This window comes from Hetaerina americana, unplaced genomic scaffold (assembly GCF_022747635.1).
Source record: "Hetaerina americana unplaced genomic scaffold, ioHetAmer1.1.p SCAF_40, whole genome shotgun sequence".
Lineage (NCBI taxonomy): Eukaryota > Metazoa > Arthropoda > Insecta > Odonata > Calopterygidae > Hetaerina > Hetaerina americana.
This window is the reverse complement of record NW_027286986.1, coordinates 4418705-4444373: the sequence shown is the minus strand read 5'-3', so window position 1 is coordinate 4444373 and position 25669 is coordinate 4418705. Positions and strand designations below refer to the sequence as shown.

At 41.7% G+C, this 25669-nt stretch overlaps 1 protein-coding gene across 1 annotated transcript in view; it reads left to right on the top strand.

The window, feature by feature from the left end:
* The window catches only part of LOC139692740 (pseudouridylate synthase RPUSD2-like), a 65269-nt gene that overhangs the window by 23642 nt on the left and 15958 nt on the right, over positions 1-25669 (top strand). Inside the window, exons 2-3 of the mRNA XM_071590986.1 lie at positions 16488-16568; positions 22926-23016. Coding sequence (XP_071447087.1) covers positions 16488-16568; positions 22926-23016 — 172 coding nt within the window. The remainder of the gene's footprint in view (positions 1-16487; positions 16569-22925; positions 23017-25669) is intronic.

Sequence of the window (25669 nt, the reverse complement as noted above, 5' to 3'; positions counted from 1 at the left end):
GAACAGACTGAGTTCTGTCCCTCTCTTCCTTGATAAAGGTGGCAACGACCACCGAAAATTCGAAAAATAGTGAGTCTCTTTTTTTGTGTTTCTGTGTTTTTGTCTGTATCCACTAGTGCTAAGTGTTATACATTATATATATATATATATATACATATATATATACATATATACATATATATATATATATATATATATATATATATATATATATATATCGTATGTCGTTCGCCAGCAAGGCTAATCAGCCCGATGTTTGGTTTGGCGGGAAAGCCAGAGCTCGGGTGCAGCAGTAAGTACGCATTCGTCGTGAACCACCCGCCGTGTATGAAAAAGTACTGAGCACGGTGTGTCAGATTCGCGTCCCAGTTCCTCATTATCCTCATCGCCATTTTCAGGAACAACCGAAAACCACATGGCCTTGGTTGAAGATGGACCAGTTGTCTTCAGAGGCGACCGCCGGAATCGAACCAGGCCCCCCACTGTCAGTAGTCGAATGTTATGTTTACCGCGCCCGTAAGTTTCAAGATCGAGTGCGTTTTCTATGGCAAGGTTGAAAAGAAGCATTTTCCCAGGAATCTGATGAGGAATATGTTTAGAATGTAGGTGTCTTATTTGAGATCATACGGTTCTTGGCATTCTTGGCTTAATCTTTTAATCACTCCTAAGTAAATTCTTCGGATACATCTCTGGCATGATGTTTTGGGCGATTGTGTGAGTATTAGTCCGAAATCAAATTTTCCTCGGACTAAAGCGAATTAAATGAACTCGGGAAATATCACATCGAAATCTTGATCAGTCGGCACATCTGAAAGTCTCCAGTTTGCGAACAATGGAGCATATTTAGCGCAAGCAGTCGAGACAAAAGTTTTGCTCGAAATGTGTAATGGACGCCATCGACAAACTTGGAACTTGCAATGGAGGCCCGTGTTTATTTTAACTGTCGGAATCATTGTGGAAGGGAGGCAAAGGCTCCTTATGGTTGAGCAAGGCGAGCAAGCCTTGTTCATGTTTTCTCGTTGTGCGTAATTACTCTCACGAGGAGAAGAGGACATCGCGTCGTGTCGGAATCCCTTCTCAAAGCATTCCACGACCAGCTCAACTTCGTGGCAACGCTGGGGTGTGTGGCAGGGGGTGATACCACACCATCATAATTTTAATCGTCGTCGTCATCACTGAGGGCTGAACGATCGGAGGATTGCAGCTCCCAACGCACTTATCTCTCCCATACCAGTCTCTTGAGCCGAAATTTTGCACATCCTGCTTCTTGTACTTAACCCTTGACTTTCCTCCGCAGTTCTCCGTCCTTCTTCTTGTCTCTGTGCGTGTCAATTAGTTCCCGTCCTCCTCCCACTTCCCCCATTCGGAGTATTTCTTCGTTCATTTCTATGCGACCCTCGGCCCTTTCATTTTCGTCGGCCTTCCGTGCGGCCACGTCTCCATCGCCTCAATTCTCTGCTCTTATTCTTTGTATTTGTCTTACGTCTGTGGGAAACTCTGTGCATAAGTTTTGGGAATTACGATATATACGACTAGTTCAAACGATGGAATAATTATGTATGTAGCAGCTACGTGAATTTAGCACGCATGCGCAGTCATGTACGGGAAAGGCGGTCTGCTGACGTGGTCGTGGAATACGCGTGCGTATGCAGGGCGCGATCCTCGAACTAGAGTGGCGCCTGTGACCAAGGTGCCAATTCCCAAGACATTTTTTCCTTAGAACCGATCTATCTCGATTGATTCTAAGCTTTTAATGCCATTCATTTCTTTGGAGGAAAGGACTTGGAAAAGTGAGCATAGAAGTGTCGGAGTGTGAAGAATTCTCCATTGTTGCACCCGCCAAGTCTTTTATTTCTGGAAATTTCGTGTGCGGAAATATTGTTTATTATTATAAAATCTCGTTGCAACTAGGCAAATGTCCTGGTGGTAACGGTCAAGTCTGGTTAACTGTTAATCTTACAATGCACATGCATACATACACAAGAAGAACAGATATGAGACGAAATGCTATTATATACAATGACACTTAGAGATTACCAACCACACCATTACCATCACACATGGGCTAGGTTCACAGCGTACATGAAACGCACCGTCCATAGCCACACTCGGCCAATAATCACGAACCGTTAACATATCATTCACTTTTGCAATATAACTTCTCACGCCGTCCACATCACGCGCAAAACAATAATTTTAATATGTACGATAATATAGTAATCAATAACCAATAAATTTCTTCACCCAGTGGCTGCTTTACGCTTATTCTTAAAACACCTAAAATTGGATGGAAAGGGCTCAAACAAACCTCCAGGCGGGCAGTTTCATTCAACAATAGTTCTCTTTAGAAAAAGAGATTTTTTTCTTATGTTTTTTTGCGTTATTATTTTTATTTTAAAACTATTGTCTTTTTTTTCCTTTAAAGTTTGGTTTTTCTATCTCTTTCCAAATATCTTCTCACGCTTCGTCATTTTTAACAATCGCGCACCTACTATACATCGCGCCTAACCAACTCATTTGTCTTCTATTTTTCAAACTCTCTCATTTCAGTACATCTAACATGTCCGTGACACTATCTGTTCTTTTGTACCCTCCGAGTACGTATCATGCTGGCTTTCTTTCAACTTTTTCTATCTTTTTAACATGTCCCACCTCATATGGATCCCATACTATGGACGAGTATTCTAGGATAGGAATAACCAGTACCTCATGTATGCTTTTTCTTTTGTGGCTACACTACTTCCTTTTAAACTTCTCATTACCCGATGATGTACTTTAAATGCCTGTGTATATGATGTGATTGTGGGTAGTTTGCGTGAAGAGCTACGTCGACAATAATATAAGTAATAAAAACCTGTCATTCTTTATTTTGATGATTTTCGCACGGGATTGATAACTGAAAAACAATGTTGATATTTAAGTTGTTTCTTTTATGGTTTTTTCGATTGTCTCAAAATGGCTCGCGGGGTTTTCTTCGCGCGTGGCAGGAGGAGCGGTTTTCAACGCCGGAGGATTCAAAATAACGTAGTCCAATCGCCCGCCATTTGAGCAGCGGAGGGCGCGACGATTCGCGACCAACGGAACGCGAGCATCATTTGGTGAAAACGTTGCTCTCTGAAAGGGACCCCTGTGGGAGTGTGGCTCCCCCTGGCACGCGCTCGCGATGGGATTTCTTCTCGGCGGCGAAGTTTCCGGAAGTCGACGGGGGAATAGGGGCGAATAGGTCCGCAGATAAGGCGGACTAGGAAGGAGAGTGACTTGCCAATTACTTTGGATGGCGCGATTCGCGGTATGACTCCCGCCGTGCTCTGGTACAGGGGCACTGATAGTGAATTTAACCATGGAATTCAGACTAGAGCTAACTTAAAGCTTATCAGTTCCTTACTAATTTGTGTTTTAGTAGCTTGGTTGATGATGTCCCTTCCTATTGTCCTGCTGATGTGGTCATCGGATTGCGTGTGGGACAAAGTGCTCCTTTTCCCAACGCAGTGCACCACCGTCCATTATCCTTTCTCTCGTCTCCATTATGCCTTTTGTATTTGTCAGTTAAATTGAGTTTCACGTAATCCCACTTAAATAACAGCGCCAATACTATATGAATCGAACGACGCTTCTTCATCGTTTTAGCATTTTTTCATGAATCTGGCAATTTTTCTTTGTATTTTGTTATGATTTGGAAATCACAACTTTCCGCGCCGCATAGGATTGTTTAATAGATATGAGATCATGATCAGAAACACTGAACATTCCAACATGCCATCCGCATGTTGGCAACGGGAATATTGCACGAGAGAGACGTCATTGTGCGCGTTGGATTCCACAGCTCAACAAAAAGGAACTCCCCGCGCTGCTTATCTCGCCGTCGAATTATTTGTCTCAGGATCACGAGGAGTTTCTTTTGAATATCCACAGGTCCTGTATCACCACGGATGAAACGCGGTCGTCTCGCCTTTATTCTGAGTGCCAACAGCGAAGCTGAGCGGGCAAATCTCCAGGGTCGCCAACACGAAAAAAAGCCAAGTGTTGGCCTCTGCCGGGAAACGTACGGTCGAATCATTTGTGAATATTCAGGGAGATGGAGTTAGGGCATGTCATACAAAGAAAATTTTGAAAGTAATGCGCATGATTTCATTGTGACGCGAATATCCAATGGCAGCGGGGTAAAACCGGTCGGTAAATGTGATGGGGGGGGGGGTCTGCCCTTTCAACGCAGCCGGTCGCCAGTTTGCTCCGAGTAGTCTGAGCGGAAAGGCGTGCCTCCATGTGATGTGTGCTATTCGACATGTAACGCGGTGCGATGGAGCGTTCGCTCCACTCAATTCGCTCGATGCCCCGGGCCGCACGTCCTTCATCGTTACCAACTTCCTAGCCCGGAGCGCCCTTACAGTCCCGACTTTGTTGGCTCCGTGCGACTTTTTCTTGTTTCCCCGACTGAAGAGAGAGCTGGAAGGAGACCACGAGGAAAGCATCCGAAGGCATGCTACAACGTTCCTGAGAGACATTCCTGTACAGAGGATTTTCAGGGTGCCTTCCAGGCTTGGCAGGCACGTCTCCGCAAATGTATTGCCGCAAGGGGAGAGTATCTTGAATAATTTCAAGCATTTGTACGAGTACGATCAATAAATCTAGTTTTTTTCCCAGAGAATGCGCATTACTCTTATCGTGGATCTTGTGCTAGAATGCGCAACTGTAAATGGAGCATTATCCTGTTCTGGTGACTGACAATCCTCCGAGGCCACATTTCACGTGGACACCTTGGTTTAATAAGGCCCGGCCGCGCTTCGCTAATGTTGCTTGCTGCTGCTGAATATAGTCTCCGAAACCAAAGTGAGATGCCATCCTCGACGTCCCTAGAGCCCAAATTTAGTCCCACGTGACTTCTTCCTGAACGTGAAGAAACTCCTTTGTGGGAGGCGTTTGTCGTCATCTTCGAGAGGTAGTGGCTGCCGAGGCCATATTGAAGAACCGATTGAAAACTTCCTTACGCTAAAAAAGTGAATTAAAAAGTGTGCCCGAATCCCGAGAATAAAAGGTTGGACGAGGGCATAGGATTAGTTTGGCCAGGGCCGGAGGGTGAGTGAAGGCACGCATCAAAAAATAAACATGTAACCTCTCCGTTAGCAGTACTGAACTCGTGTTATGCGGCGCTGCGTTCTCGATCGTCGAAGTTCGTCTCTAGACCGAACAAGAGCTCTCTGAAATCCTAAAAAGTATAAATATTACTATTATATTATGCCAATTGATTTTATGTAATGAACCGTTGGCTCTGTTTATGTAATTGTTGACATGTGTGCATTTTTTCTTTCCGGATGCAACATTCATTGAAAATCCTAAGAATCGTGATGTCGGGTGGGTAATAATTTCGGTTCTCCCTGACAGCATGACTCCTTCGTGGCGCCCAGACATACTTTCCGAGGTACTCAAGCATGCCTACTTTCTCCCTTCAAACTGCAACTTTTACTTTCGGCGCTGTGTTCGTATCGTGCCTCATGTACCATCCGATGACACACCAACCACCGAATGTTTTATAAACGTGTTCATCATCGTCTCCTGTGAAAAGTGCGCGTATTTTTTCTGCCTGCGGTATTGTCTGTGAATCGGGATTTCCGGACGGGTTAATGGTACTGAAATCATCATTTGCCGTTTTGCTATTAGATCTTAAAATTGATCTTGATTGATTAGATCTTAAAAAATCTTATTCGTCGAGTTTTTTCTTCTAGTGTTTCTCTTCCTCTGGATTATGCCTCTTACGTATCGTTGGGAACGTATTTGAATGCTAAAAATTCATTATTTTAAAACAACTTGAATGGCGACACATTTGAGAGTAAGCGAATTGAATGACTCTGTATGCAACGGATAGTCGAGGCTTACTGAAAGCGAAAACATGAAATGTGAATTACGAAGATGGGAAAAAAATGTGTAAAGCACCAATCCGAACAAGTCTGAAGCTCGCCCTCGAACGTAGGCCGTTCCGGTTTGCAAAGCTCACATCTGCCGGTTTTTTTGGGGTGTATGATTTCAAAATTGTCGGGGTAATAGGAGGGCGGTTGAGTGAATATGTTGTTATTGTGGAAAAGAAACTTAAAAACAAATGCTTATTATATATATATATATATATATATATATATATATATATATATATATATATATATATATATATATATATATATATATTTCTAGGGGTCACAAATTATTTAATTAGTAATTATGTCCATCCAAAAACCTACCTTAGCTGGTAGATTACCTAATAATAATAAAAATATATATATATATCGATTATACGGAAACACTCACACGAGCAGTATGATATTTGGACGGCACAGTAGAACACTAAATAATGACACTTAAAATGACGCTCACATTGTAGATTCTTTGAGATTTCGGCCTTCTCAGAGGCCTTCTTCAAGTAATTCTTAGTTGAAGAAGACCTCGGAGAAGGCCGAAAGCTCAAAGAATCTACAATGTGAGTGTCCTTTTAAGTGTTACTATTTTATTTGTGTTCTATTGTGCCGTACAAATATTATATATATATATATATATATATATAAAATATCTTCGAAATGGGACGCTCTTCGGCGATGCACAAATATGTAAAAACACAGATTTAGATTTTTAGAATATAGAAACACAAAGAAAGGACACTCACAATTTGTTATTTGACGTTTCGAAACGTCAAATAACAAATTGTGAGTGTCCTTTCTTTGTGTTTCTATATTCTAAAAATCTAAATCTGTGTTTATATATATATATATATATATATATATATATATATATATATATATATATATATATATATATTCAAACACGAAATACCGCCAAACGGCGAATAAATACTCATATATACAGAAACAGATATAAGGAAAAGGGATAGGAACACATATAAAAAAAAGATCCGAGGTTCGAGTCCCGGTCAAGGAAATATTTTTACTCTTGTGATCCGTTCGATTCCGCCTTCCCCACCTCTATTGTGTTCGTCCTTTATGTGTTCCTATCCCTTTTCCTTATATCTGTTTCTGTATATATGAGTATTTATTCGCCGTTTGGCGGTATTTCGTGTTTGAATGTGTATTTGGCCAATGTGGCTCATCTCTTTCTTCTGGCTATGCGTGCCACGAAACGCACTGTTCCTTTCCTGTATGATGTTGTATGAATTCTAAAACCACTGCCTTTTCCTCTTGTGTGTGGTGTATTTCTCCTTTGGTGGGTGAAACAGCCCCCTGACGCCATCTCTTGGCTAAAGAATCGGGGCGCTTGGCGACATATTAGACCCACGGATCTCAGGGTAAATTACGTTTCCTCGATAGCTCAAGTGGTTAAGAGCATCCGCCCGGCAAGTGGAAAGATCCGAGGTTCGAGTCCCGGTCAAGGAATAATTTTTACTCTTGTGATCCGTTCGATTCCGCCTTCCCCACCTCTATTGTATTCGTCCTTTATATGTGTTCCTATCCCTTTTCCTTATATCTGTTTCTGTATATATGAGTATATATATATATATATATACATATATATATATATGTATATATATATGTATATGTATATATATATATATATATATATATATATATATATATATATATATATATATATATATATATATATATATATATATATATATATATATATATATATATATTGGTATAATAGAATGGAAAAACACAACATACGAGTAACCCCGTGAAAACTTTCAAAGAACCTTTTCTGATCTTTCTCCCGCGAAAGATCTACATCACAACGACATACATAATGCGTACATACTTCACATGAGAATTGAGCGGTACTTGCGAGTTGCAGGGTGTCATATGCAGGTGCTTCAAACATACATCCCAAATATATATTTGTAATTATGTGTGTATATATATATAATATTAGTATATATTATTAATTTGTAATTATATATATAATTACAAATAAATAAATAATAAAAATGTACCTGATGATGCCGCAAGTCGGTGAAACGCGTCGTGCCGTATAATAAAATCTGTGGAAAAGTATAAGTCTTTCTTTCTATTTCAATAATGGATATCAATTACTTCCACGAAGTGAAGCCTGAAACAATAGAAATAAAAATGTAACAATTAAAAAAAGTGAAAGAGAAAAAAAATCAAATTTAAAAAATTATATATGAAAAACTTGCAGGTAGAACAATTTACGTATCTCGGTAGTGTCTTGGACCAACACGGTCAAAGTAGTAGGTACGTAAGGAGAAGAATTGCGCAAGGCAAAGAGGCTTTCACAAGGAGGAGGGAGTTGATGACAGGGACTTTGAGTAAGGATGTTAAGAAAAGACTCGAAAAGAATGATTTTTTTTTCTCTTTCACTTTTTTTAATTGTTTCATTTTTATTATTTATTTATTTGTAATTATATATATATATACACATAATTACAAATATATATTTGGGTGTATGTTTGAAGCACCTGCATATGACACCCTGCAACTCGCAAGTAGCGCTCAATTCTCATGTGAAGTATGTACGCATCATGTATGTCGTTGTGATGTAGATCTTTCGCGGGAGAAAGATCAGAAAAGGCTCTTTGGAAGTTTTCACAGGGTTACTCGTATGTTGTGTTTTTCCATTCTATTATACCAATACGAGTGGTATCGTAAGATCAAGTCCGTATTGCCCAGCCATATCTGCGCGCAGGTCCAAAGGCATCACGTGACCAACGGCGAGTGTCACCTCATAGTTTTCAACCAATGTTCCCGCCAAATCTTCAGCCGAATTTTCTGTTTTTGTGCTGCCCAACCCAAAACACTGGAGGTGTGCCCGTGCATATACTAATGATGCATTTGGTGCTGCGCGCCACGTGGTCTTTCTTGCACCGCAATTATGATGAGTTCAAAGTGTATGATGTATGATGCCGGTCGTTTGCCTCAACTTACGGAAATTTCGAATGTATTCGTTGAAAATAAATACCCTTTGCTTAAGGGCTACGCGGTACATTTGCGGCGTTAGATTGCGGTTAGGATCGATTCTTTAAAAAATAGGACCATCTTCACACTTACGATGTAATGTCTGCAAGAACAAGTGAAAGTTTGGAAGGGGCAGCGAGTGTGTAGGCGTAGGAAATGGGCGGCCAGTGATGGAGACTCGAGGACGAGACCCTGGCGAGGTGGGGGGAGTTGAAGGGCTCCGACGATTGGGGTGAAGGGCTCCGACGGTCGTGAGATTACCCGGAATTTAAAAATAACCGCTGGTCACCCGCGGCAGCTAGCTACACGTGCACGGCGGAGGTCAATAGGGTAAAAGGGGGGGGGCAGGGATAGGCAGATTGACTATTTCCGTCCCAAAGAACACTGTTTGCTGGGCAGAGGTAATTTCATTTTTATATGAAAATTAATTTAATTATATAAAAACCAGCTGTCATTCTCGGATCTCTCGGAAAAACTTGACTAAGAATTGAGAAACGACTGAGGACTCGATAGGACTAAGACTTGAGAAACGAGCGTAGGTATGCAAACATCTTTGATTTACGGCAGTTGGCAAAGCATTTGTAAACATTCGGAACGCCACTGTTTTCTTCAGTGTGAACAACAGTCCTGCCAACATGTCGGCTTTCTTTCTCAATATTATGAGTTCATGAAATGTGGAAAATAATTCTCACATTCGACGAAAATGATCGTGGATTATTGGCGGACCCCATCATTTATTCCCGGTGATCCCCGTTATTCCCGTCGATCCCATTTTCGAAATCTCGAATTACTTTTGAGTGAAATCGGCAGTTGGTGGAGTGTATCGGCCCCGTGTTTTGGGGCGCACCCGAGGGGCGGGGGAGGATTTAAGCAATCAAGTTGGGCGAGTGGAGGCAGACACAATGAGAGGTACCTTCAACGGAATTCCTGAAGTTGTTAGTGGTAATTTCCCGCAGGATTAAATAAAAATTTCAATTATATCTTCCGGTCAGCAGTTCATTTTTTTTAGTTCTGCAGTGTTCCACTCGGAAACCCTTCTCTCTTTATCCTTCGATGCCTTCAATATTTGAAAATAAAATCTTCTTCTAAGCCTTCCTTTCGATTTGATAAATTTGCCTTAATACTTACGCCTTGTAAAGATTGAAATTGATATATATATATATATATATATATATATATATATATATATATATATATATATATATATATATATATATATATATATACACACACACACACACACACACACACACACACACACATTCAAACACGGATTCTCGCCAAACGCCGAACAAGTCCCGGTCTAGGAAATACTTTTACACTCGTGATTTGCCTGATTCCTTCCCCACCTCTATTGTGTTCCTATCCCTTTTCCTTATATATATTTGTGTGAATGAATATATATATATATATATATATATATATATATATATATATATATATCTGTTCTACACTTCATTTCTCGAATTTTATTGACATGATCTCTCTTAACATAGTACGAAATAGGAATGAAATACCTAAACGAATGAATTTTTTCGAAATCACCGCGAAGAAGCATGTTCATAGACAGCTCAAAGCAATCGACTGAGAACTATAAGCGGACAAATAAAGCCATTTATCATGAAAACAGCCTTGAATACATCAGAATTTTGGGGGAAATTGGGTCGATAATGAATCCCACGGTCTATTTGGACGGGTGAAATAAAACGTAGTAGTATTAGTAGTACTCTTAGATGTGCTAGTCCTCGAATATTCCGCTTGATGAGCGACCGAAACAGTGACCAACATCCTCGAGGGGGGGGGGAAATAATACTTAGACCGTGGACGTACGCATCCATTGAAGATCTAGAAGCTGCTCTGATATCCCACCCAGTCACGATATCGAGCGCCCTCCGAATGACATAACTCACCACCAGATGTCGCATATAATTATTAATTCCGGCAAAGGAATTGGGGAATGAAAAACGAGGCGTTGGGGCGCGGCACCATTCGGGGTGCGGAGGGGCGCCCTCTCGGTGAGCCCACTTGTGGCTCTTCCCTCGGAACAGGTCGCCGCATTCCTCCCCCCCCCCCCCGCCAAAAGGGGAAGCAGCCGCCGCCACAACCCCCTCCTCCCCCACCCCCTTTTCCCCTTCACCTCCTTTCTACCCTCCCCCTTCTCGTCGCATTAGAAGCGCGCGCGGCGGGCCTCACGTGGATTCTGTGCTGCGGGCATCCATCCCTGAGAGCCGGGATTCGACGGTCAAACTATGCGTCCGCAAGGGTAACTCCATCCGTTAGTATGCGTCAAAAACTGCATCCGGCGCTGCTTTAACCTCGAAACGAATTCGTCGACCAGTTGATTTTTACTTGAGACATGATGGGGAAATGATGCAAATTCCTCCAGGGACCACCTCTCGCAATCCGTTCGTTCACACAACTCTGTGATAGTGCAAAACAACTTGTCAGCGTTCGATTCCCATTTGCATTAAATTCTTCCTATCCTGTTTCATTGCATGTGCCCCACGTTAGTCATCCGCCTCATTCCCCTTTTGGCGATTTGTGACTCGTGCAATGATAGCGGACGCCATCTCGTTGCCATACTTCCGCCACCCAAGCAATATCTTTTTATTTATTTATGCCCTGAAAGTCACCGCCAGTGTGCGTGGCAGGGGGTGAATACACACCAGACTAATTTTTACCCGAACATGACCCTACAGGGGTCGGACAATGTTATTATGATCCCTTCGTGGAACGGCATCTTAAATCTATCTGTTCTATACTTAATCTCTCGTAATTCCATTGACATGATCTCACCTACTGTTGTACGATGGGGGCAATAATACATTTTCAACATCACTGCTAAATAGAACTTCCCATTTATGCAAGAGCTTCAATCTGTAATTTAACCTTCGCTCCGTGAGTGATTCCCAGCCTAGCCGCTCTAATATTTTGGATACGCTGTTGATAACAACGTTTTACAAATCCAGCTCCTCTACGCTGCACGCGATCCAATTCGGCAATTAATCCTCTTCGTGAGGATCCTATATACTTGCAGCATATTCTAAATGAGGCCTAACCTGCGAAAAATAACATTTCTCTTTGACCTTTTCATCACATTTACCTAGTACTCTTCTAATAAATCCTAATTTTTTGTTAGCTTATCCACGCATTCCCCGTATGTGTTTCACCCAGGAGAGGCCGTGAGTGAAGGTAACGCCTAGGTATTCAATCGAGTCCACACATTCCATTTCGGTGTTCCCAATGCAGTTGGCGTTCGAGAGGGAATTGCTCTTTTTCCAAAAATGTATCAATACGCACTTTTCAAGCTTAATTCTAAATGCCAAGTGTCGCACCAGCGTTGTATAGCATTGAGGTCATCTGATGAAGCCGCTGTGTCCTCAGGATCACGGATATCACAGTAGACCACAGCAGCGTCGGGAAATAAACGTATCTTACTAATGATTACGGAGTCAATTTTGTTCATGTAAAGTAGGAACAAGATAGGACCGATAACACTTCCCTGGGGAACACCTGAAATTAGTCTCTTAACTCTATTAAATCCTCTTCCTCTATCTTCTTCGGTGTGTTATTCTTATTATTATATTCCTGAGGTCATCATCCCAAATCCTCATTGCAGAGCCAAAGTCAGACATAAGGTTGTAGTCTCCTTTATCGTTGCAATTCTCTTCTTCCTCGATTTATATATATATTTTCCCTCAGCATTCCCCAAGTACTCCATTCCATTCCCTTCGCATTAGCGTGTCGTCGATTTCACTTCAACTTTAGTTGTAGTGACGATTCACGTTTTAGTACGCTGAAGAGGGCTACTTTGGGGCCGAAATACGCGTATTCATATTCAACTTTCTCATCCCTTTCCTTATTTACCCTTTACCCTATCCTTTCACTAGTGGCGTTAGCCAACTAATCTCTTGTGTACTTTGTTTTGAAAGGCAAACTGTTTACGGCTATTGGAGTTTTTCATTAATTCAATAAATGTATCGTTCTACCGATGCATGGACTCTTTCATTCCGAAACTTACCTTCACCGGTAGATTCCCAATAATAATCCTAGTACGCCTCCAGCATCGTTATCGTCCGTTTGTTGTCGGAATGTAAGCTTTTACTGTTGGGATTTTGTTGATACTCTCAAATTAATTATTCAGCCTTTTTTATTGCTGAAAGACATTCATTGCCATTGCTTATATTCGGTGTGATTCTGTTACCTCCTACACACCCTGGACATTCAGTCTTTCGCTTGATTGTCCCCCTTGACCTTGGTGTGCTATCTGGTGTAGTCCTCGAGTCTTTGTTTGCAGTCCGACTCCATACGTTTGTACTCGTAACCGCTATAGGGCGGCGAGCTGTGTTCCAATTGAATGGAACTACGCCTTGGCGACGTCCAGCTGGTGTCACTTTGGGGCGTTTCCTTCGTCCCCGTGGAAGGAAAGCCAGCTATCGGAGAACCGTTTTGGGCGGAGGGAGGGAGGGGGGGGGGAGAATTCGTGTCCGCCACTCGAGAACTGCTTCTCTTCTCCTTCCCTTCGGGCAAAATAACGCGCGGCACCAACCTTCTCCTGTGTGCGTTCAGTTTCTCGCTTTCCTCCCCAAACGATATTTCTAGACGACAAGCTGACCCGCGTTTGTCGAATGGACGGGGAGACAAGCGACGGCCGAGGTGCGCAAGCTCTCCAGAATAGTGTACGCCAGGGCTCGGGCGGAGGCGAAGACTGGGACTAATAAATATTCCCCTTCCTTCCCTCTGCCACCCCCTTCCCTTGCGGAATTGCGGAGTCTCTGCCGTCGGTGGCCCAATCGCATGTTATTGTCATTTCCGCGCCTATTTATAACGTCATCGCATGCCCCGATGCTCAATTGCTGCCTTGGTTTCGGAAGGAGTTGGGGAACGGGGGTGTTCCACCCCGCGGGTGGAAAGTGTACATTTTGAGAGCAAATTAGCTTGAAAAAGTAAATAAATTTTTTTTAAGTGTTGCACCGGGTGGTGTGTGGTCTAGTGGGTAGATATTTCAGCGAGTGATGAGAGCGGAGGATTTTGGGTCGAAGCCTTCCTCCCCCCACCCCCCCCTTCCGCAGCGGAGAAAACAACGCGTGTGGATTGTTCTTGGAAGTCCGCAGGTGCCCCTCTCCCCCGGGCCCCATTCGACGGATGCTGTGAGGCTGCGGTCTTCCGCGCGCCTTCGAGGCATCCCCATCCAACCGTTTCGCGGCCGCGTGACTGTTTTACGTCGAGCCATTTGTTAATAATTTTAGAAAACCACCGCAATATATTTGTGTTTGAACTCTGACATCTATAATCTGTTTTGAGATTGCATTGATTCTTCATATTATTTGTTGCACAGGAAACTATGAATCTATTTCAAAACGTTGTGAATGACTTAAAAGCTTCATAGCTTGTATTATATTGGTAACCGTGTGGAACCTCCATCAATTCAAATTCCATTGTAAATTAAGAAAAATTAACAAGTCAAAATTCGATGAACGAAAATATGACGACTAAGTCTGAGGGTTGGTGGTAAATACTCGCAAACATTTGCATAACACAATACACGAGGAATTGAGCATCTGATGACACTTTCGCATATTGGGGACACGAAATCTATGATGCGAAAAACGTGTGCGTTAACTATATCCCTCGTAATGCAGCTTTAGGGAGAGCCATCAATTTCATTTCCATGGCTAACACTGTGCTGCCCTCCCTCACCTCTTCCGTTAGCCTCGAGTACCATTTCTCTCGCTTGCATGTTTGCCAAAGGAATGTCAAGGAAATCCTTCCAAGCTCAGGTGGTAAAAGGATGATTGATATTCTTCCATCCACGCTGCGTTATGGTCTGAGCAGGATGGGCTCATGCCAATGCACCCCTCGCCTCGTGGAGGAAAATTCTCATCAGTGATAGAGTAGGTTATAGTATGATTTAGTTAATGCAGTAAATTTCTCATACAAGCTCAATGAGTTGAGGCTTTGTAATGTTTTAGGTAATTAGAACAAGTGGCATGGTATGGAAAAAAAGAGGAATATATATTTAGTATTTCTAAATGTTCATGGTAGGGTCAAATAGTTTGTGGGGAGTTTGGGAAGTTTATATTATCATTGTTGGTGATGTCATGGAATTTCTTAGATTTTCATTTTGAAAATGAAAGCGGCCTGAGATATGCATCTACATTAATGCCCCGTGATCCACCAAGAAAGAAGGGTTGTGGGCACCAGGTTGGATGGATAAGGGAGAGAAAGGGTTAGGAAAAGGGAAAAAACACCCACTCATAATCCCGGAAAAGACATACATGGTGGTTCTAATTTATTCATTTGTCACAAAGGTAATGGGTTTACGTATTCCAGCTTTTTATTCCTTTACTGCCAGTGCACTGAGAGAAGTCATCACCTCTTCTTTCGGTTCTTCATCCACTTTGAAATTTCGTTCCTGCCGCGAAGTCATCTAGTTATGCAGAGAGGTGGCAATCTGAAGGAGCCAAGCCTGGGCTGCTGTAGGGTGGGTGGGTGGGAATTTCCCGTTTGAATTTTGGATGAGCAGTTGTGTTTTCCTAGCCGCTCGAGGCCTGGTATTGAACAAGAATGGGCACCCTGCCCAAATGCTCGTCATCATGGACGTTTGCCCTCACCAAGTTGAAGTTTTGGCGCACAGCAACTCATCAAGAACATTGTCTCCGTGAACCTCCCATAATTGATGGTGAATATCACGTGCTTGTAACATTTCTTGCGCTGAGAAATCTGATCGCAACCCCAACTACACAGCAGTAGTGGCATTTTCAATTTTCATAGTTACTTATAGAAACAACATATACGATGGCAGTGTTGCGATACTTCACACACCATGAGCAGACAAACAACTGATGGCGTTTGAGATTGAGTGGTGGCTACTTGCGTCACAAGCAGTCTATGCGATGAAAACGGGTACTACTTTCCAAGTCGGCCCTCATATGTATTAAGGGCAGTGGAAGAAAAAATTATTTATGAATGTTCTTCATTTTAATGAGATGTGAATGACTCTGCAGCATAGCAAATTATTTTAACTGACGTTTTCAAAATCTGATCTGAAGGCTAACAGTGGGTGGTCTGTGGTGGAAATCTTCCCCACTGGAATAGCACTACTGTCAGTGTCAGTAAGTGCCCCGTGGGAGTAACCACCAATGAAGGAATGGTGAGATGTTAAACTGCAGACCCCTTGGCACCTTTCGACAAGAGTAGCCTAATGCCAATGCCAGGTTTCTCTCCACTCTTCCTTTCCCATCCATTCCTAATGGCGCAAATGACCTTAGTTGTCGGTTGCCTCCCATAAAAAACTACAACTACTACGTACAAGTGCTTACAATTTTGGCCAAATGAACAACTTTTCCCGATTTCGTGTCTGATTATGTATCAAATTATTTTTGTAAAATATCACAAATTGCTATTGTTTTTGCGGTGTCTGAGCAAATAAATTAAAATAACATTTTGCGTTGATTTCATCCCCCCACCCCCCTGTTACCCACTTGTCACCTGCACAATCGTGACTGGCATTTCCACGCGAGTCAAACTTGGAGATCTCCGCTGATGGCTTCCATCTTTCTTTTCTCTTTGCAGTTGGTCAGTGGTGCCGCCCTCAGGAGAGCCCTGAAGCACAAGTGCCCTGGGAATGCTGGCGTGGCTGGCGAGGCCAAAAAGGTGCACCCCGCACAGACATAAGTGTGAGCCACATGCTCCTAGCCCCTCCCGATCAGTGCTCAGCTTCATGGCACCCTGCGAGCGAGGGTGTATGGCAGGGGGTGAATACACACCTGACTACTTTTTACACTAAATACGAGGGTCATCCGGAAAGTAGTACCCGTTCGTGAAATAAAGACACAAAAGTAAATATTAACAAACATAAAAAATTTTATTTGAAAGAGGATACTTTAAACTACTTCTCAACATAATCTCCAAGCAAATTAAGGCATTTGTCATAACGTGTGACAAGTTTCTGTATTCCTGCTGCATAGTCCTTCGCCGCCAGCTCATTGAGATACGCGAGGGACCCATCTTGCACAAATTTTTGCATAATGCAGATGGTGTTTAACAATTTCATGAACAATTGTTCGAGAAACATTGGGAAAATGCTCACAGATGTCATCAATTGTGACGCGCCGATCGTTCCTCACGAATTCGTCAACTGAGCTCACCAGTTGGTCTGTAATGACAGACGGTCTCCCCGAACGCTCATCGTCGTGTGTGTTCCCCCTCCCCATGTTGAAGTTGCGACACCACCGCCGAACAGACGACTCGTCCATTACATTGTCTCCATACACCTCCTTTAATTGGCGATGAATATCACATGGGCGAACGTTTCTTGCATTGAGGAATTTAATCACTGCCCTCACTTCACAACTGGCGGCGTTCTCAATTTTTTTAAACATTGTAAACAATCACAGAAACAACACAGGCAATGCTAGCGTCACGCAACTTGGCTCAGAGAAGGCAGACAAGCCACTGAAGCTATCTGACCTCGTCCAGCGGCTACTCGCGTCGTCAGCACTTCATGCGGCACGAACGGGTACTACTTTCCGGATGACCCTCGTACTTTCCCTCCTAGCGCAGTCAGACAATGTTATTCTGATCACTTATCGTTTGTGGGAAAAAATACATGGTAAATCTATCTGTTCTGCACTTAATATCTATAATTGTATTTACATGATCTCCGCTTCTCCATTAAGAAGATGGGGATTTTGTTGAAGCGTAATTGCTGAAGAGACATCCTTCCGATTTATACTAGAGCTTTAACCTTCACTCCTTGAGTGGTTCCCTACATAGCTTCTCTAATAATTTTGATGCACAGCTCAATTTATCAAAACAATGTTTCACAAATCTACACAGCAATCAGGCAATCGATACCACTTCAAAAGGATCCCTTTTATATTAGCGATATATTCTAAATGAGACCTAGCCAATTAAAGTTAATATTCCTCTTCATTTTCACTTGGGTGGGATTCTTCGCAAATGTATTCTGATGGATCAGGCGAGAGAAGTTTTACCTTTGCAAATCAACTTGATTTGATTTTGACGGCCTTGAGTACAAGCATTAAACAAATTTCAAATTCACTATTCATGAACTTAGTATTTGCATAGCAAATAGTCCTTATTTCAATAGTTTCAGCCTCAACTTTGTGGAAGTTCATTTTAATAAATGAAAAGAAACACTTTGTTTCAATCCACCACTTTATTACAGGTACCACTTATTACACCACTTACACCACTTATTACCACTTACACCACTTTATTACAGGTTTATTACTTGTACCTGTAATAAAGTGGTGGATTGGAACAAAGTGTTTCTTTTCATTTACAAATAGTCCTCTTCGAGAACATTTCTACCAGTCACTTTTGGATGCCCTCAAATATTTCTAGGCTCGCCTTAAAACTGTATAATTAATAGATGTGCCGTTTGCTACAATATGAATCACTAATTTCTCCGTTGATTAGTAGCAAAATTGTGGTGCAATAGGTTTCAGGCAGGTGTGATATTTATGGAAAAACGCTGTGATAAAATAATTTTTAAGCAGTGTACATATGTTTCCGGGACCTAGTCAAGGATCCTTTCCTGTACCTAACCAATGGCACTCATATGAACCATGTGTAATGCTTCAGTTATTTGTTCCCTGTCATCTTGGAGAGGCAAAGCCTTGCTGGTGCCTTTGCAGCAATTCCAAGCATTAAACCCACACTCACCCGATGGTTGCCTCTGGTTGATGCTGATGTGCAGATAACACAACAGATTGGCACCTATTGGAAATATATGTATGTGTGGTGGACCGAAAGCTCCCTTCTTCCCTCGAAGCACGTCACTCCCAGAGGAACATTTCGGATGTTGACCGACAGAAACAGTTGACTAGTTAGCATCAAGGTGACAAATAAGTGATATCAAAAATTAATATCTTTTTAGGATTTCATCCACGTATTATGTTTTGGAACACGTTTGTTTTGGTGGCTTTCTAGTCAGGTGCTTCAGGTGAAGTGAATAAACCAAGAGGAAGGCTGAGGGCACATCGTGTTCAAATCAGCATTCTGCACAAATGAAATCCTGAACTGAAATGGTATATTCACCAGCACCAGCTGCCAGAGGCCTCCACAAAAATTTAAGTGGACCTTTTATCCATTTTAGAAGGCTACTTTTTCAAAAATAATTTTTAAAAACTCCAAAACATTGTAATTGCTGCGCAACATCTGCAGGCAAGTGACAGAAAACTATCCAAGACTATACAAGCGCAAATCCTCAGTTTTGTGGAGGAGGGGCTTTATGGGGCTCGGTGGGGGGTTGTCTGTTATTGGGGGGGGGGTTGAGTCGGTGGAGCTTGCGCGGTAGGTAGGTAGGGGGGAGGGTGGCTTGGAGTCATATACGGCTTGTGGGGTAGTCACTAATATCTCAGGAGGTTGAGGATGGGGGAATGGCAACTGCACATATTCACAATGTTACATTTATGTAAAGCTAGACTGTAATGAAGGATCTCAGGTTTTCCCGGCGTATGGTATTCAAGAAGTTCTCTCGGGTTTCCCACCGGGTCAGGTTGCAGTACACCGACGTTTCGAAGGCTGACTCTGCCATCTTCTTCAGGGTGAAGTTCAGAGCATAAAAAAGGCCTGGTATTTATACACTCCGCCAAGGCTCAGGTGTGCCCTGATTGGTCGGAAGCGTTACTGTGCTCCGCTACTGCCAATCGGGTGCGTTCCCGTGCAATTTTTTTTTTCCTTAGCACTGGCTTCCAAGTGTTACTGATTTGGAAGCCGTTGTCTCTGTTGAAAGTATTGGACTAGTTGAACTAACTATTGGATTCAATACTTTCAACAGAGACAACAGCTTCCAAATCAGTAACATTTGGAAGCCAGTGCTAAAGAAAATAAAAAATGCACGGGAGCGCACCCGATTGGCCGTAGCGGAGCACACTAACGCTTCCGACCAATCAGGGCGCACCTGATCCTTGGCGGAGTGTATAAATACCAGGCCTTTTTTATGCTCTGAACTTCACCCTGAAGAAGATGGCAGAGTCAGCCTTCAAAACGTCGGTGTACTGCAACCTGACCCGGTGGGAAACCCGAGAGAACTTTTTGACTAGACTGTATTATTTCAAATGTTTGGAGGACTTCCAATTTGGGTCCCATCCTTTCCAGGTGGACTATTAGGGGGGTGAAATTAATGGTGTGGTCCTCCCCAATCAAATGTTTTGAGAACAAAGATGCCAATGTTTTTCTTTTATAACAAGTGTTCATGTTCCTTGATTCTTGCCCTGAGTTTCCTACCTGTTTGCCCAATGTGCACTCCATTTCAGTGGTCACATTTAAAATTATATATTATACTGGCAACTATGCCTGGCTTTGCTGGACCAATATAGCTACCGTACAGCTGTAGCTAGATTTAATTCATATTATGGGCCGTTTTAAGGTGGTGGACTGTTTCTTGATCGCATTATCCTGTGTGGGTGTGCAATTTTGCAGATGCTTTGGATGAATACAATTTAATTTTTCTCGGCAAAATGGACACTGAATTTGAGAAACCAAACTGATGCACTTTAAAAGTTAACCCTAATAAAAAAGGAACTCAAGACAATTGAATAGCCCTTAGCAGTTTACCAAAAAAATGATGCGCGATAAAAGAAGTTATCCAAGACAGGTGAATTTAGCGGTAGCTGTTTACAATGTACGAAGCGCGTCTGCTCAGCTGTCAGCATAAATCTTAATATGCATTTGTAAAAGGTATGATAGTTAGAGGAAGATTGCAACAGCTTGTCAACCCTCATTGAAGTGAATGATTTGGAATCCTAATGTTGAGTCAAAAATTCACATTTATCTGCTTTTGAAAAAAGGAATTTTTCAATTTCAAACATTTGCAGGAAAGTATCTACATCTACATCTACATAATACCCCGCAAGCCGCCGCAAGGGCTTGTGGCAGGGGGTGTTAGGTCACCAACCGTAAAAAGGAAATATACCACATGCAAAAGAAACAACACGGAAAATTACACCCACAGCAGCGCACACACTCATGCAAAAATCCCTTCATCCAATACTAATACATCCAAAGTATATGCAATTCAGAAGCAGGCTGTGTTACTTTGCATATTTTTACCCTACTTATGCAAAAAATTAGAAGACCTTTCTCCATACCATCTTGGCGTGATGTGATGCTAAACAAGCAAATTAATTTTCAGATTTATATATTATTAAGATAGGAATGAAAGTTAGCGTGGAATTCATAAAATTGGTTAGCTTTGTGGCTGATCAAGCTTTAGTTAGCCATTCAGTCAAGTGGTTTCAAAAATTGCTTTGCGCATGAGAAAATTAGTGTGATAAGTATGGGATGGGAATCAATCAAACAAAACAAAGGTATTGCCAGTTGCTATTTTCCAGAAAGAGGATTACTAAGTTCAACGTTAAAATAGGAGGGCAAAAATTAGAGCAGATGGCAGAGTTTGCATATCTTGTAAGTGTCTTGTGCCAAGATGGTCACAGTAGAAGGGATAAAAGAAGAAGAAATGCATTGGGACCAGAAGCTGTCTGAAGAATTAGGGAATTGATTACAGAGATGTTGAGTTAGGATGTTATGAAAAGAAAGTTAAAGCTTGGCTTTGTAGCATGATTTTGTATGGTATGGAAACATGGTCACTGAAGCAGGAGGATAGACATAGATTGGAGGCTTTTGAAATGTGGGTGTGGAGAAGAATGGAAAAGGTGAAATGGACAGAGAAGAAAACAAATGAGGAAGTACTTGGTATGGTGGGGAAGGAGAGGGGATTGTTGGGAGAAATCCTAAGGAGGCAGGAAAGATGGATGATGGGCATATTGGTCGGAAGTGGGATGTTGAAGACTGTGATAGAGGGGAAAATGTTAGGGAGGGTTAGAAATAGGATAGGGATGTTGGAAGGAATGAAGAGAAGATGGAAGTATTTGGTATTAAAGGGTGGCTTGTTTTAATATTGTGCATCAGGTGGTGTTCTGTGGGTGAGGCAAGGGACATATCATTGTGCCGTTGTGTACGAGATTTTTATAAAAAGTATTGGGAAAATAAATTTAATTCAGATATTACTACAATGCCGTATCAATGCCTCGCCACCGAGCCTGCATGGTACAAGTGCACTGCGGCGTAGAGCCACGCCAGGAAAAAATGTTTCCTGATATTTGCTATACAAACCTTGTAGCCTGTGTCTATCCAAACCCTACCTTAACAGGTAAAATACCTATAATAATAATAATAATAATAATAATAATAATAGTATCACTGTCTCTCAGACTTCAATCCAGAAATGTAGGCACCAAGGACAAAGGGCGCAACCATCACTGTGGTTACTGATGGTCCCTGTTTGAGAAAGAATAAGAAAAACGAAAAATGAACCACCCACCATGAGAAACAATTTATTATGCAATAGCAAAATGAAAGGAAATCAGCGAGGGGAGAGAACGGGTGACAAATTGAGAGATGTACATGTTTTCAGAGCTGTGAAGGGGAAATAGTATTGCTGATAGGAAAGCAGGACAGTGTTTTTGTTATATATTGTAACATTTTCTAAACTGGTGGCTAATGTCAACATTGGATAATGAATTTTAGTACGAATGATTTCACTGAGTGAAATGGCTAATATCTCTGTTTCACTTTAGGTGTCATTTTTTGTTCTATATTTCTGTATGAAAAACTTTTGGAGTAAACTGTGATTATGTTACATTGCAATCGAAAAAGAGATGATGCATTAATGAAATAGAAAATCAATATTTTAAAATCAACCACTATAAAGCAATGAGTAGAGTAATACTGATTGAAGGATGTGTGAAAGAAGATTTGTTTGACTGAAGTACAGGGTAAGGAAACAGTTTTGGACTTATATAGACATCAAGAAATTAAATTTGCTTCAACGGGAAATAATCTCACTCAGTGAGGGATTGGTCTAAAAGTATTTGCGGCTGATTACTTAAATAGTAGCACTCAAAGCTCTAGTGTATGTAATTTGTAGAATGTCAGACCAGCTCAATGTATATAACATTCTTTGTATGTTTCTATTCACAGGCAAGACTGGATACCACCAAGTATTTGAAGGAAAAGAGGCCTGGATTCAGTGATGATCGTTATAATGAGACATCATACTACATTGAAAATGGTCAGTTTGGTAAATTACATGTAGACCTAAGTTAATACATTGAAATTCACTTAATTTTTAATATCTCCCACTCAAACTGTACTTCAATATATTAAAATGAACTTTAACAAAGTTGAGGCTAAAATATTGGAATACTGGCAAATGCTTGTAGGAGAGAAAAAAATGCATTGAGCATTAAATTCTGAGTATTTTTATTCCATGCACAACAAGCAAAATGAGATGCTTTGATGACAGCAAAAATCACTTAAAATTTCTAATTTAACAAAGTAATTTCTTCATTACCGCAGCATTGCGAGTGCTGTGGTCAGCTGCCATTATAATGCTTCCATGATGAATAAAAGTCAGGAAATGCATGCATGAAATATATTTTTTATTAGTGTATTAGTATCCTAATGCAATACAATATTTTGAGTTAATTGATACCACCGTCAGATTTCAATAGATAGTCTAAAAAGTTTGATTGGCTGCACTAACTCAGCAGTCAAAGAAATATATTTGTGGTGTAATGATAACAACTTCATAGTAAATGAGGAAAAAAGTACTTTTGAATTCCACAGCAAAAATTCCAATGATGCATCATATTTTCCAACAATGGTAAAATTTACGAGTATACATACATGCGCAGTAGTGATGCTGGGGCGGCATCAATGCACGCACTGGAAGGAGGATGGATATATATGCATTACTTAGGATAATCAAGAAAAGAATGGAGAAGGGAATGAATGAGTGCTTGGGAGAAGATCAGTTGAGATTTGGAAAGGAAGGGCAGGGGTGTAGGTGATACTATGGGTCAATTATGAGGTCATTACCAGAAAGGAACAGAGAGTATAACCATGATGAATATGTATGCTTGGATGATTTTGAGAAGGCGTTCATCAGAGTAAACTAGGGGCAGTTAATGACCATTTTGCAGAAGACAGGAGTAAACTGAAGGGGTGGACAACTGATGTGGAGCCTGCCCATGTCTAATTGCACTGCACATATAAGGTTTGCGAATGTAGGGTCGGTGTGGGCAGTGGCAGGAAGGGGAGTGGGAGAGGGCTGTCCATTGTCAGCTATTTTTTCAATCTGTTTGTGTGCCAGTGCGAGTGTGGAGGAAGTGGTTGGGGAATAGGCAGGAGTGAAGGTCAGAGGGAAACCCATCGTGAAATCAATCGGCTATGCAGAAGGTGAGGCAGCCAGAGGGAGCAGTCACCACTTAGAGTGCTGCAGAATCAGTTGTTGAGGTGTGGCTGGAGAATTAATCATAATGAAATGAACAAAATGAGAGTCTCAGAAATACCTGTAGGAATGTTAGGTAAACATTAAGTTGGGGTGGGGGGGCACAAGGTAGTGTAGTTAGATCCGGTCACCAGTTTGAGAAATGCTTCGGAAGAAGGTGGACACAGTGGTGGGAAAATTAAAGGATGAATTAACTTGAAGAATGGGCAATGTAACCAAAGAATAGGTTTCATTAGAAGAGTAGCGGGGACATGTGATGGAAAGGTTAAAGAGAAGTGCTATCATTTGCTGGTTAGACCACATTTAGAGTATAAGAGGTGGAAAGAGTGGTGTGGGGACATTAAAAGGAAAACTGTACTGAGTGAAGAAGTGTTTACACAAAGAGGGGGAGTTGATAGCAGTGTGCCTTAAGTAAAGATGTAAAGAAAAGACTGGTGAAAATACTTAATGAGCATTGAGATTAGTTTAATGTGGTTCATAAACGTCCATGATCATTGAGGCAATAAGATGAGAGTGGAAGGGAGGCCTTCAAGATGTGGGTGCCGATGAGAATGGAGGAAATGAATGGGTGTGGAGGGAAGCAAAGATGGGTCATGGTGGAAGGGAAATGAGTGTCAGGGGGATTCCAAAGAGGGAGGCAAGAGATGTGGGCGCAGGAGGTGGTGGGGTGCTGAAGGATGCGGTAATAGAGGTGAGAATGCTGGGAATGTGAGGGGAGGGAAGAGGCATTTGAGGTGAAATTGAGGAGGAGAGGAGAAAGCACGGTGAGCCAAAGAATGTTTTATTTCAATGTGGAGTTTAAGGAACTGTCGTGTCAAGTTAGTGAGGGATTAGGAGCACCATAAATAGGTTGTGATGCCGCGGTCCATCAAAAACCTGTGCCAATCTGGTGGAGTACTGTTTCTAATGGTTGGTGAACTGTACCCCAGAGGTGCATACGTCTCACTCACTCCTGTGACCCCTCTGATGAATGGAATCATCCACTCGGTAACTCCTTGGAAGCAGAGATGAACCGTGGTGACGTTTCCTTTTGTTCACTGGATTCCTTGAGAGAACTTGCTCCACCTTTCCAATTACATAATACGAGCAAACTGGAAAATGCTAATAGATGATCTGCATGCTAAGTTGAATACATGATAACAAAAATTGTTTATTTGGGAAAAATATTTTTGCTGTTTGTTATGGGAAGGGAAGTAATAATATTCATCTGACGTGAACGGTTGGAATAAAAAAGTATCAGTAATAATTTTTCCCTGACGTGTGCGTGAAGTGCTGAAATCAGAACATTGGTCAAGTGTGCATGTGATTGCAGATCATGTTGGTATTGATAAGGTGACAGTTCACACTATTATCACTGAAAATTTGGTGATGCAAGAGATCTGTGTTAAACTCATCCTGTAGGCCTGCTCCAAAGTTACCAACTACCTGACGA